At 44.5% G+C, this 14,504-nt stretch overlaps 1 protein-coding gene across 2 annotated transcripts in view; it reads right to left on the bottom strand.

Moving 5' to 3' along the window:
• Nucleotides 1–14,504, bottom strand: part of LOC109880180 (unconventional myosin-Va) — a 40,497-nt gene that overhangs the window by 20,935 nt on the left and 5,058 nt on the right. For both annotated transcript variants that reach the window (XM_031801524.1, XM_031801523.1), the window contains exons 5-17: nt 14,346–14,502; nt 13,914–14,057; nt 13,478–13,559; nt 8,990–9,097; nt 8,759–8,865; nt 7,936–8,201; nt 7,570–7,651; nt 6,666–6,806; nt 3,817–3,942; nt 3,422–3,505; nt 2,840–2,962; nt 2,360–2,457; nt 275–361 (exon numbers count right to left, since the gene is read on the bottom strand). In XM_031801524.1, coding sequence (XP_031657384.1) covers nt 275–361; nt 2,360–2,457; nt 2,840–2,962; nt 3,422–3,505; nt 3,817–3,942; nt 6,666–6,806; nt 7,570–7,651; nt 7,936–8,201; nt 8,759–8,865; nt 8,990–9,097; nt 13,478–13,559; nt 13,914–14,057; nt 14,346–14,502 — 1,605 coding nt within the window. The remainder of the gene's footprint in view (nt 1–274; nt 362–2,359; nt 2,458–2,839; nt 2,963–3,421; nt 3,506–3,816; nt 3,943–6,665; nt 6,807–7,569; nt 7,652–7,935; nt 8,202–8,758; nt 8,866–8,989; nt 9,098–13,477; nt 13,560–13,913; nt 14,058–14,345; nt 14,503–14,504) is intronic.

The following is a 14,504-nucleotide window of genomic DNA, read 5'->3' as shown; positions in this document are numbered from 1 at the left end:
GGTGGTGGTGGTGTTGTTGGTGGTGTTGTTGTTGTTGTTGTTGGTGGTGTTGTTGGTGGTGGTGTTGTTGGTGGTGTTGTTGTTGGTGGTGGTGTTGTTGGTGGTGGTGTTGTTGTTGTTGGTGGTGGTGTTGTTGGTGGTGGTGTTGTTGGTGTTGTTGTTGTTGATGGTGCTGTTGTTGATGCTGTTGGTGTTGTTGTTGGTGGTGTTGTTGTTGGTGCTGTTGGTGGTGCTGGTATTGTTGGTGTTGGTGTTGTCGTTGGTGTTGCCCTACCTGGATGGGAAGCCTGCTGCTGAGATGCGGATGGTTTCCAGGACTCCACAAGCCCGTAACTGCTGTACTGCCCTCATGGGGTCCATCCTATTACAAAGACAACATACATACAGAGCACTCAGAAAGTATTCAGACCCCTTTTCCACATTTTGTTACGTTACAGCCTTATTCTAAAATTGATTTTTTTTTTAAGTTCCCTCTAATTAATCTACACACCATACCCCACAATGACGAAGCAAATGTATTCAAACAATTTTTCAATAATTAATATTGCCTCGATGACAGCTTTGCACACTCTTTGCATTCTCTCAACCAGCTACATGAGGTAGTCACCTGGAATCCTTTTCCAAGGACTTATTTAACCATGATTCCATGTGTTATTTGATAGTTTTGATGTCTTCACTATTATTCTACAATGTAGAAAATAGTACAAATCAAGAAAAACCCTTTAATGAGTAGGTGTGTTCAAACTGTTGACTGGTATGTACACTACCGTTTAAAGGTTTGTGGTCACTTAGAAATGTCCTTGTTTTTGTCCATTAAAATGACATCAAATTGATCAGAAATACAGTTGTTCATGTTAATGTTGTAAATGACTATTGTAGCTGGAAATGGCTGATTTTTTTAAATGGAATACCTACATAGGCGTTCAGAGGCCCATTATCAGCAACCATCAGGCCTGTGTTCCAATGGCACATTGTGTTTATCCAAGTTTATCATTTTAAAAAGGCTAATTGATCATTAGAAAAGCCTTTTGCAATTATGTTAGCACAGCTGAAAACTGTTGTTCTTATTATAAAGAAGCAATAAAACTGGCCTTCTTTAAACAGAAGTTTGAAACCCTAGGCCTAATTTATATGTATGGATATGCTTAGTTGAACCACTGGGTTGAATTAAAACAACGGCTGTTGATGACTTTGTGAATGCTTTATAAAAAAGTCTAATTGGTGATATATGAGCGATAAAGTACGGTGACAAGTCATTTGCTCTGTTAAACCTACCCTTTGGAATGACTTCCAATAGCAACAATGAATTTAGTTAGTTCTTAATTAAAAGATCTCACAATCATTCTCACATTGGTAGTAGTCAGTGACAAATAACAGAGCAGTGCTGGGCTTGGTTAAAACCCTGGATGGTTGACCAAGGAGATAGCTGTAGATACATCAACTCTCCAGTAGGAGGTGCTGTAGATAGATCATCTCTCCAGTAGGAGGTGCTGTAGATAGATCAACTCTCCAGTAGGAGGTGCTGTAGATAGATCAACTCTCCAGTAGGAGGTGCTGTAGATAGATCAACTCTCCAGTAGGAGGTGCTGTAGATAGATCAACTCTCCAGTAGGAGGTGCTGTATATAGATCATCTCTCCAGTAGGAGGTGCTGTAGATACATCATCTCTCCAGTAGGAGGTGCTGTATATAGATCATCTCTCCAGTAGGAGGTGTTGTAGAGAGATCAACTCTCCAGTAGGAGGTGTTGTAGAGAGATCAACTCTCCAGTAGGAGGTGCTGTAGAGAGATCAACTCTCCAGTAGGAGATGCTGTAGATATATCAACTCTCCAGTAGGAGGTGCTGTAGAGAGATCAACTCTCCAGTAGGAGGTGCTGTATATAGATAATCTCTCCAGTAGGAGGTGCTGCCCAGCCTATTGTTTTTGTTCTGATAGTGGATATGTTGAAGATGGTACAAATTGTTTCAAAAGGTACAAATTCAACATGTTTTATACAAGGTTTTTGTCTGTTGAAAATTGGTTACCATGACAATCACGTGGTTGAAATTTCAAATCCAATGTATTTTCCACGTAGATTCCATGTCACAATATGTTGAAACAACGTTGTGAATCAACGTATTGGTGACAGATTTTACCCTCTCTTTCCCAGGGTGCCACAAAACGATAATAACTATGTCATATTTATTAGGGAACATCATTTTTTTATTTTTTTTATTACGTTTTTGAATCCAAAAACAAAAATGAACATTTCTTATTGGACAACTCCCGATAATCCCTTTCTATTTCATCCTGTTCTTCTTCATTTGGTGCCTAATGAACATAACCTAAAAAGGTAAAGGAGTGTGGTGGCAGACTCACATGAATGGGGATTTGAGGTCATTGGGCTTGATGCAGCGTACATAGTGAGGGGTAGTTCCGTTCAGAGTCTCCATCAGCAGATGTAGAGAGTTACGAAACTGAGGAGAGGGGCGAGACAAAGGATCAAATCAAATCAAATGTATTTATATAGCCCTTCGTACATCAGCTGATATCTCAAAGTGCTGTACAGAAACCCAGCCTAAAACCCCAAACAGCAAGCAATGCAGGTGTAGAAGCACGGTGGCTAGGAAAAACTCCCTAGAAAGGCCAAAACCTAGGAAGAAACCTAGAGGAACCAGTTTATGAGGCTCATCTAAATGTAGCAAAGTACCAGTCATGCTAAAAATATCAGATTTACATTGAGAAGGTTGTAACATGGCAACGCATGTTTTATAACATCCAAAGAAATCTGAATCTTAAAAACCACACCATCGGAAGACTGATTTATGTTTTAGCCTTGTTCTGCTAGCTCCCTCTCACCTGCGTTCCAACGGTCTTCTTGTGGTCTCTCTGAGCCTGAACAGGCCGTGTCATCTTACTGCGACTGGTCAGGGAGCCTGCAGGCTTCTCCTCGTCGCTGAACAGCTCCAAAAGCAGATCAAACTGGAGGAAAGAGTCAAACACATCTCAAACAGGAACAGAAAACTGTGGTTGTTGTTTTTTTTAAACTGCTGTTTGTGACCATTTCTTGTATAATCTCGACTGTAATCTTTTGGTTCTTTGTCTGCTAACTGTGACGTTTTTCTTTCTCCAGTGGTTTTGTCACCATATGAAAAGTGCACTAATAAAACGAAGAAGAACGAGGTACCTGTATTCACCACCAGGGGGCAGTTTCTCCATGACATAAAACGGTCTGTCAAGATCTAAACATAGACTTGTTCCTGGGTGTGTTCTCCAAGTTCAAACATCACACTAGTTAACCCGAGGGCACTACGATGGTCCTCTACACAAGACTAGTATACAGAAGGTATTTACAGACTGGAAGGCGGGAGAAGGGTTGAGTGTTTGACCTGATATGAAACAAACAAACAAACAACTAAACAAATAAATAAACAAACAAACCTTGCTTAGTTTGAGCACAATAATCTGCTCTTCATTGACAGTGTCCTTATTCTTCTCCAGGAATCCCTCACACTGGTACTCCACCTAGGGACAAAAGGGTCGTGTTAAACAGAGGGAACAGCGGGTAGAGAAAAAACATACACCCATGTCAATTCGTGATAAGAAGATGAAGATAAGATGAGATATTCAACCTGACCCTCATTCTAGAACGGGAGTGGTTTGGTTAGTACTGCTCAAACGAGGCGAGCTATTTCAGTCAGTCAGTCACCTACACTCAACAACCCACATCCTACAGTCAGAAAGCAGGCAATGGCCTCCGTCAACGTATACATAAATAGAAGGTCTGACATGACCAATTTTTGTTTGTTTTTAAATGTACAAGGATGCTTGTGTACCTTGTCTGCAAAGTGGAGGATGATAAAGGCTTTGTTGGACATACGAGGTTTGTCAAAAAGATCACTTTTCTTCAGGAAGGTGTTGTAAAGTTTCTGAGCCCATGTGTCATCAGAGCCTTTGGGCATCTGAGGGAGGGAGGAGAGGAAGGAAGGGGAGAAGTTAGTTAACACATCAGCCTGACTCACATCCTAAATATGTGTGTGTGTGTACAATGCCTTCAGAAAGTATTCATACCCCTTGACTTATTCCACATTTTGTTGTGTTACCACCTGAATTCAACATGGATTAAATACTCCCCCACCCCTCACCCATCTACACACAATACCCTGTAATGACATCACAATACCCTGTAATGACATCACAGTACCCTGTAATGACATCACAGTACATACACAACATGGATTAAATACTCCCCCCACCCCTCACCCATCTACACACAATACCCTGTAATGACATCACAGTACCCTGTAATGACATCACAGTACCCTGTAATGACATCACAGTACCCTGTAATGACATCACAGTACCCTGTAATGACATCACAATACCCCATAACGACAAAGTGAAAACATGTTTTTTTTTTTAATATTTTTTTGCAAATGGATTGAAAATGAAATACAGAAATCTCATTTACATAAGTATTCATTCCCCCTTTGCTATGAGACTCCAAATTGAGCTCAGTTGCATCCAATTTCCATTGATCATCCTTGAGATGTCACTACAACTTGATTAGAGTCCACCTGTGGACCATTCCATTGTTTAGACATGATTTAGAAAGAAACCACATGTTTATTTAAGGTTCCACTGTGTTTTTTGTTGTTGTATTTTATTTGGTTGGATTATCATTATTGGATCCCCATTAGCTGTTGAGAAAGTAGCAGATACTCTTCCTGGGGTTCCACACAGAACATGAAACATGACAGAATACAGATCATGTCAGAACAGAAACTATACGATGAAGAACTGTCTGTAGATCTCTGAGATGTGATGAGGTATATATCTGGGGAAGGGTACAAAAATGTGTTGACATTTTTCCCAAAACACAGTTGGTCTGCATCATTGGGAAATGGAAAACAAAATATGGAGACTGGTCATCTGACCATACTAAACAACTGGTCTGTGAGCACCTTGGTCAGGGAGCACCTTGGTCAGGGAGCACCTTGGTCAGGGAGCACCTTGGTCAGGGAGCACCTTGGTCAGGGAGCACCTTGGTCAGGGAGCACCTTGGTCAGGGAGCACCTTGGTCTGGGAGCACCTTGGTCTGGGAGCACCTTGGTCTGGGAGCACCTTGGTCTGGGAGCACCTTGGTCTGGGAGCACCTTGGTCAGGGAGGTGACTAAGAACCCAATGACCACTCTGATAGAACTACAGAGTTCCTTGGCTGAGATGGGAGGATCTGTCAGAAGGACAACAGTCACTACAGCACTTCCCCAATCTTGGCTTTATGGGAGAATGGCCAGACGGAAGCCACTCCTGAGAATGCAAAGAGCTATCACTGGAGAAAACCAGGCACAGCTCATCACCCATCTAACACCATCCCATGCTTTTCAGGGACAGCGACTAGGAAACTGGTAAGGATAGAGGGAACAATGAATGGGGCCAAATACAGGCAAATCCTAGATGAGAACCTGCTTCAGAGTGCAAACGATGTTAGACTGGGAGGTGAAGATTTACCTTTCAACAGGACAATGACACCAAGCATACAGCCAAAGCAACGCTGGAATGACTTCAGAACAAGAATGTGAAAGTCCTTGAGTGGCCCAGACTTGAATCCCATTAAATCTATGGAAAGGCTTGAAGATTGCATTTCACCGCCACTCCCCATCTAACTTCAAAGAGAAAATCCCCAAATCCAGATGTGCAAAGATGGTATACATAACCAAGATGACTCAAAGCTAAAGTCACTGCCAACTTTGCTTCTACAAAATATTGACTCAGGGGTGTGAATACTTAGAGAAATTACATTTTCAATAAATGTGCAAAAATGTCTAAAAAACATGTGTTCACTTTTTATAATCATTACAGGGTACTGTGATGTCATTACAGGGTACTGTGATGTCATTACAGGGTACTTACTGTGATGTCATTACAGGGTACTGTGATGTCATTACAGGGTACTGTGATGTCATTACAGGGTACTGTGATGTCATTACAGGGTACTGTGATGTCATTACAGGGTACTGTGATGTCATTACAGGGTACTGTGATGTCATTACAGGGTACTGTGATGTCATTACAGGGTACTGTGATGTCATTACAGGGTACTGTGATGTCATTACAGGGTATTGTGATGTCATTAAAGGGTACTGTGATGTCATTACAGGATACTGTGATGTCATTACAGGGTACTGTGATGTCATTACAGGGTACTGTGATGTCATTACAGGGTACGGTGATGTCATTACAGGGTACTGTGATGTCATTACAGGGTATTGTGATGTCATTACAGGGTATTGTGATGTCATTACAGGGTACTGTGATGTCATTACAGGGTACTGTGATGTCATTACAGGGTACTGTGATGTCATTACAGTGTACTGTGATGTCATTACAGTGTACTGTGATGTCATTACAGTGTACTGTGATGTCATTACAGTGTACTGTGATGTCATTACAGGGTATTGTGTGTAGATGGGTGAGAAAAATAAATAAATAATAATAATTGAATTCAGGTTGTAACACAACAAAATGTGGAGTAAGTCAAGGGGTATGAATACTTTCTGAAGGCACTGTATGTGTGGAGTAGACTTTAAAGAGTCAACTCCCCCCTTTTGTCTTGGTGTTCCACAAGGATCCATTCTAGGACCTCCATCATTATTAGTGTGTGTGTGTGTGTATTTCGTGTTACTTTGCACTCCTCATCCAACAGGTCCAGGACCCCCATCTTGGCCTCGATGAGGTTGATACAGGGATGGTTATCATAGAAGTCTATCAGAGTCCAGGGAATCTCCTCCTTCATGTACTCCTCCTGCTCCAGCTTGAACACATGCTGCAGTGAGAGAACACAAGCTGACCTCTGACCTAACGTTTCAAACAGACAAGTATGACAAACGGCAGAGAAACAGCTGACATGTAAAAGACTAAATCCCAAATCAAGCCCTAGCCCCTATACCCTAGGTACTTGAGGAGATGTAAAAGCCTAAATCCCAAATCAAGCCCTAGCCCCTAGGTACTTGAGGAGATGTAAAAGCCTAAATCAAGCCCTAGCCCCTATACCCTAGGTACTTGAGGAGATTTGAGAGTTTTATGCAATAGGGCGACCTGGAATAACACAGGGAAAGATTAAGCTTTCACCATATTGCTTAAACCTATCCAATCCTCTCAGATCTAAGAGTTTGATTTTGGATTGATGGTGTGCCTCTCATAAAGATAATCTTAACAGGATTGTTCAATCAAAGAGAGAGAGAGACAGACAGACAGACAGACAGAGACAGAAAGAGAGAGAGAGACAGAGAGAGAGAGAGAGAGAGACACAGACACAGAGAGACACAGACACAGAGAGAGAGACAGACAGAGAGAGAGACAGACAGAGAGAGAGACAGAAAGAGAAACTTCTGTATGTGTAATGTTTACTGTTAATTTTTATTGTTTATTTCACTTTACATATTATCTACCTCACTTGCTTTGGCAATGTTAACACATGTTTCCCATGCCAATAAAGCCCCTTGAATTGAATTGAGAGAGACAGACAGAAGGACAGACAGAAGGACAGACAGAAGGACAGACAGAAGGACAGACAGACAGACACCTACCATGTTAAACTGCTGTTGAAGCTTCTCGTTGGCATAGTTAATACAGAACTGCTCAAAGCTGTTGATGTGAAACGTTTCAAACCTGGGGGGGGGGGAAACAGGGGGGGGGGGGGAACATGGGGGGGGGGAATATGGGGGGGGGGGAAACATGGGGGGGGGGGAAACATGACTAAGGTCAAGAGACCATTTATACACTGAGCGGACAAAAGCATTGAGAACATCTGCTCTTTCCATGACAGAACTGAGTCTGTTCTGAGGGCAAAAGAGTTAGGAAGGTGTCCTTAATGTTTTGTATACTCAGTGTACATTCACAATGTAAACACCAGAAAACATCACTGACCCCTACCCCCACCACCACACACCCACCCATAGATGTCGAGAACCCCAATGAAGGAGTGCTGTTTGACAGCAGAGCGCAGAGCCTCATTGATGTGGTCTACGATCCAGCTGAAGAGTTTAGCGTAGATGTGTTTGGCCAGCGCGTCCCGTGCGTTGACCGCATGCACTTTGGAGAGGGGCTTAACGTAGGTCTCCGTGGCAGTCTTCAATTTTCTGTGGCACAGCCAATGAGACATGTCCTGGTAGGCCACGCCCATCAGCTCACAGAACACCGTCAGGTGACTATTGTCAGGCTGCAAAGACACAATAATATATAATAACATAATGACAATATAACACCACAAACACAACATGAACATCAGTTTGGGACAAACACAACATGAACATCAGTTTGGGACAAAGGGCTGGTTTCCTGGACACAGATAAAGTTTAGTCCTGGACTAAGTAGCACTTTCAATGGAGATTCAGTGGGCAAAAAAAAAAAAAAGATTCCAGATTTTCCATTGAGTGTGTTTTTTAGTTCAGGACTAGGCTTAAACAAAATCAGTGTCCGGGAAACTGGCCCGAACACAAAAGGGCCAGCATTCCATACAAAACCAACATAGAATTGGCAGCATTGTTGTACTTTCAACAGCCCCTTAGGCTACACTCTGTGATGCCTTGTACAGCATAGCTCTACGCTGACCACGGAAAATGTGCAGGACATTCCCTGTGAGAATAGTCAAATGTGTTATAAGAGCTTCTTAAAGAGCTCCCTATTTCAATGCCTATGTAATGTAATGTAATGCTTTAAAATGGGGGAAAGGGTGCCATTTTTGGGACATAGTCAAGAGGTTTGTTTTGAACTCGCCAGGATGGTACTGCTGTCTGCCGATCTCTCTTCCACCTCCACGTTGCCAAGGTGAAGCAGAGCGGCCAGGATCTGGAAGAGGTCCATTTGGTACGTTTCATTGATTCCTGAAAAAAAAGAGCCTATTTTAGTGTCGTCTCTAGTGACTACAAACAGGTTTAGTGTGGCCCTCCACCTGGCTCAACCCTGCAAGTGTTTGCTTGGGGGTGTTTCGCTATTATACTAACTCACCCAGCAATGAGAAAGCCTTCCTGGTGCTGCACATCTCTTTGGCATCGTCTACTCCCTGTATGACAGGGCTACCTCCCTGGTTGGTACAGTGGAAATCATCAGCGTTACCTGCAGACAGGAACCATACACAACAACAACAGCCTCATCTACCTGCCATAGATTTCCTATGAATCAATCATTCAAACATGTTTATGGAGTCTGCAATGAGTTAGCATGACAACCTGATCTGGGATCAGGTTTTCGCTATGTTTGGGATGTATTTCATTAAGGATATTCCATCAAACCACTCTGTGTGGAAACATGTTCCTTTCATACATATGGGAATAGCTGCACACAATGGTTTGATTTTCTGTTGCCGTGACAGCAGAATTCCACGCTCTGGATGGAGTGCATGACTTTCTGTTGCCGTGACAGCAGCATTCCACGCTCTGGATGGAAGCATGACTTTCTGTTGCCGTAACAACAGCATTCCACGCTCTGGATGGAGTGCACGACTTTCTGTTGCCGTGACAACAGCATTCCACGCTCTGGATGGAGTGCATGACTTTCTGTTGCCGTGACAGCAGCATTCCACGCTCTGGATGGAGGCATGAGTGGTAAGATTATAGAGAACAAAAACACTACTTTTGTTTACTCAGAGGAATATTCTTTTATATTTATGTATAACTTGGCTGCCCAACCCTGTTCCTGGAGAGCTACCCTCCTGTAGCTTTCACTCTAACCCTGTTCCTGGAGAGATACCCTCCTGTAGGTTCACTCCAACCCTGTTCCTGGAGAGCTACCCTCCTGTAGCTTTCACTCTAACCCTGTTCCTGGAGAGCTACCCTCCTGTAGCTTTCACTCTAACCCTGTTCCTGGAGAGCTACCCTCCTGTAGGCTTTCACCCCAACCCTGTTCCTGGAGAGCTACCCTCCTGTAGGTTCACTCCAACCCTGTTCCTGGAGAGCTACCCTCCTGTAGGTTCACTCTAACCCTGTTCCTGGAGAGCTACCCTCCTGTAGGTTCACCCCAACCCTGTTCCTGGAGAGCTACCCTCCTGTAGGCTTTCACTCTAACCCTGTTCCTGGAGAGCTACCCTCCTGTAGGTTCACCCCAACCCTGTTCCTGGAGAGCTACCCTCCTGTAGGCTTTCACCCCAACCCTGTTCCTGGAGAGCTACCCTCCTGTAGGTTCACTCCAACCCTGTTCCTGGAGAGCTACCCTCCTGTAGGTTCACTCCAACCCTGTTCCTGGAGAGCTACCCTCCTGTAGGCTTTCACTCCAACCCTGTTCCTGGAGAGCTACCCTCCTGTAGGTTCACTCCAACCCTGTTCCTGGAGAGCTACCCTCCTGTAGCTTTCACTCTAACCCTGTTCCTGGAGAGCTACCCTCCTGTAGGCTTTCACTCCAACCCTGTTCCTGGAGAGCTACCCTCCTGTAGGTTCACTCCAACCCTGTTCCTGGAGAGCTACCCTCCTGTAGCTTTCACTCTAACCCTGTTCCTGGAGAGCTACCCTCCTGTAGGTTCACTCCAACCCTGTTCCTGGAGAGCTACCCTCCTGTAGGCTTTCACTCTAACCCTGTTCCTGGAGAGCTACCCTCCTGTAGGTTCACTCCAACCCTGTTCCTGGAGAGCTACCCTCCTGTAGGCTTTCACTCTAACCCTGTTCCTGGAGAGCTACCCTCCTGTAGGCTTTCACTCTAACCCTGTTCCTGGAGAGCTACCCTCCTGTAGGCTTTCACTCCAACCCTGTTCCTGGAGAGCTACCCTCCTGTAGCTTTCACTCTAACCCTGTTCCTGGAGAGCTACCCTCCTGTAGCTTTCACTCTAACCCTGTTCCTGGAGAGCTACCCTCCTGTAGCTTTCACTCCAACCCTGTTCCTGGAGAGCTACCCTCCTGTAGCTTTCACTCTAACCCTGTTCCTGGAGAGCTACCCTCCTGTAGGCTTTCACCCCAACCCTGTTCCTGGAGAGCTACCCTCCTGTAGCTTTCACTCTAACCCTGTTCCTGGAGAGCTACCCTCCTGTAGGCTTTCACCCCAACCCTGTTCCTGGAGAGCTACCCTCCTGTAGGCTTTCACTCTAACCCTGTTCCTGGAGAGCTACCCTCCTGTAGGCTTTCACCCCAACCCTGTTCCTGGAGAGCTACCCTCCTGTAGCTTTCACTCTAACCCTGTTCCTGGAGAGCTACCCTCCTGTAGGCTTTCACTCCAACCCTGTTCCTGGAGAGCTACCCTCCTGTAGGCTTTCACTCTAACCCTGTTCCTGGAGAGCTACCCTCCTGTAGGCTTTCACCCCAACCCTGTTCCTGGAGAGCTACCCTCCTGTAGGTTTTCATTCCAACCCTGTTCCTGGAGAGCTACCCTCCTGTAGGCTTTCACTCCAACCCTGTTCCTGGAGAGCTACCCTCCTGTAGGTTTTCACTCCAACCCTGTTCCTGGAGAGCTACCCTCCTGTAGGCTTTCACTCCAACCCTGTTCCTGGAGAGCTACCCTCCTGTAGGCTTTCACTCCAACCCTGTTCCTGGAGAGCTACCCTCCTGTAGGCTTTCACTCCAACCCTGTTCCTGGAGAGCTACCCTCCTGTAGGCTTTCACTCCAACCCTGTTCCTGGAGAGCTACCCTCCTGTAGGCTTTCACTCCAACCCTGTTCCTGGAGAACTACCCTCCTGTAGGCTTTCACTCCAACCCTGTTCCTGGAGAGCTACCCTCCTGTAGGTTTTCACTCCAACCCTGTTCTTGGAGAGCTACCCTCCTGTAGGTTTTCACTCCAACCCTGTTCCTGGAGAGCTACCCTCCTGTAGGCTTTCACTCCAACCCTGTTCCTGGAGAGCTACCCTCCTGTAGGCTTTCACTCCAACCCTGTTCCTGGAGAACTACCCTCCTGTAGGCCTTTCACTCCAACCCTGTTCCTGGAGAGCTACCCTCCAGTAGGTTTTCACTCCAGGCTTGAAGCAAAAACCTGCAAGACAACAGGTCGTCAGGAACAAGGTTGGAGAGCCTTGGTGTATAATATATACTGAACAAAAATATAAAACATGAAGCAATTTTGAAGATTTTACTAAGTTGCAGTTAATATGATTGAAATGAATTCATTAAGTCCTAATCTATTGATGTCACATGACTGGGAATACATTCATTAAGTCCTAATCTATTGATGTCACATGACTGGGAATACATTCATTAAGTCCTAATCTATTGATGTCACATGACTGGGAATACATTCATTAAGTCCTAATCTATTGATGTCACATGACTGGGAATACATTCATTAAGTCCTAATCTATTGATGTCACATGACTGGGAATACATTCATTAAGTCCTAATCTATTGATGTCACATGACTGGGAATACATTCATTAGGTCCTAATCTATTGATGTCACATGACTGGGAATACATTCATTAAGTCCTAATCTATTGATGTCACATGACTGGGAATACATTCATTAAGTCCTAATCTATTGATGTCACATGACTGGGAATACAGATATGCATCTGTTGGTCACAGATACCTTAATAAATAATAATAGGGACGTGGATCAGAAACCCAGTCAGTATCTGGTGTGACCATTTGCCTCATGCATCTCCTTCACATAGAGTTGATCAAGCTGTTAATTGTGGCCTGTGGAATGTTGTTCCACTCCTCTTCAACGGCTGTGTGAAGTTGATGGATATTGGTGGGAACTGGAACAGGCTGTCGTACACGTTGATCCAGAGCATCCCAAACATGCTCAATGGGTGACATGTCTGGTGAGTATGCAGGCCATGGAAGAACTGGGACATTTTCAGCTTCCAGGAATTGTGTACAGATCCTTGCGACTTGGGGCTGTGCATTATCATGCTGAAACATGAGGTGATGGCGGTGGATGAATGGCACGACAATGGGCCTCAGGATCTCGTCACGGTATCTCTGCATTCAAATTGCCATCGATAAAATGCAATTGTGTTCATTGTCCATAGCTTATACCTGCCCCATACCATAACCCCACCGCCACCATGGGGCACTCTGTTCACAACACTGATATCAGTAAACCACTCGCCCACACGACTCCATACATGTAGTCTGTGGTTGGGAGGCCAGTGGGACATACAGCTAAATTCTCTAAAACAACGTTGGAGGCGGCTTATGGTAGAGAAATTAACATGAAATTCTCTGGCAACAGCTCTGGTGGACATTCCTGTAGTCAGCATGCCAATTGCATGAGCTCTCAACTTGGACACATCTGTGGCATTGTGTTGTGTGACAAAACGGCACGTTTTAGAGTGGCCTTTTATTGTCCCCAGCACAAGGTGCACCTGTGTAATGCTCATGCTGTTTAATCAGCTTCTTGATATGCCACACCTGTCAGGTGGATGGATTATCTTGGCAAAGGACAAATGCTCACTAACAGGGATGTAAACAAATTTGTGCACAACATTTGAGAGAAATTAGTATTTTTTTTGTGCGCATGGAACATTTCTGGAATCTTTTATTTCCGCTCGTAAAACATGGGACCAACACACCATACCTAACTGGAGAGGTTTGAACTCAGGAAGGTGTGAGGAGGCACACAGTTGGTAGAAGATATGGTAATTCCTCTCCTCGGTAGCCTGCAAAGACAACAAAGTGTATAATCAAATCGAGTTTTAAAAATAAGACAGACTGGGCCAGTGGCACACTACCTCTTTCTCTTCAGGAATGTGTTTGTTGGAAAATCGTAAAGCCCCATAATTCATTAGGACGAAGAGGAACGAGGACATCTCAGCTGTAGCAAAACCCAGGCTCCCCAGTCAACATGCAGTGAAGAATTATTGTTATTATTATTATTATTATTATTTTTACAGATGAGAAACTTAGAAATTAGGTCATGTTGAGTAGGTATGAACCAGTTAGCTACGGTTTGCCCTAAAGAACACACCCTGAACTCCAGCCATACCAAATACAGTCCACGTATTGGACCTCACCTGAAACACCACTCTAGATTTCTCCAGCAAGTACGTTCTCATGTTAGCCCCGATGATGTGATAGTTTTTGTCGAATCCAATCTCGATGTACTTCCCAAAGCGACTGCTGTTGTCGTTTCTAGTCGTCTTTGCATTCCCGATGGCCTAGAGGGGGGGGGGGGGGGGGGAAACACAGAATGAACGAGCTCCGGGTATCATTTGGGTAGTTGGCTACAGACAAGTAGATGTGGGCCATGTTCTGCAGGGCAAAACGTCGTAGAACCTTCCGATAGATATACTGTATATCCTGTAGAAACAAGCATGTCATTGGCGTGTATAGTCAGCTCTATCTGAAAACTTCACAACATTTTTGCCTTTGACTTACAACAACGATTGACCTTCTAGGATCAATAAAGTTTAGTGAATTGAAAGATAGACCGGTGGTCTCTTTACCTCCATGATGGGGCTGGAGGCCAGGACTCTCTCCTCCACATTAGCCTCGCTGGAGGACCCGCTGACCGTAGCAAAGTACCTCATGGCATACTTAGCAGAGACTGTCTTACCAGCCCCAGACTCCCCACTCACTATGATAGACTGGTTCCTCTGATCTCT

The sequence above is a fragment of the Oncorhynchus kisutch genome, linkage group LG22, assembly GCF_002021735.2.
Source record: "Oncorhynchus kisutch isolate 150728-3 linkage group LG22, Okis_V2, whole genome shotgun sequence".
NCBI lineage: Eukaryota > Metazoa > Chordata > Actinopteri > Salmoniformes > Salmonidae > Oncorhynchus > Oncorhynchus kisutch.
Note: the sequence above shows the minus strand (reverse complement) of the source record. Positions and strands in the feature narration are given on the sequence as shown.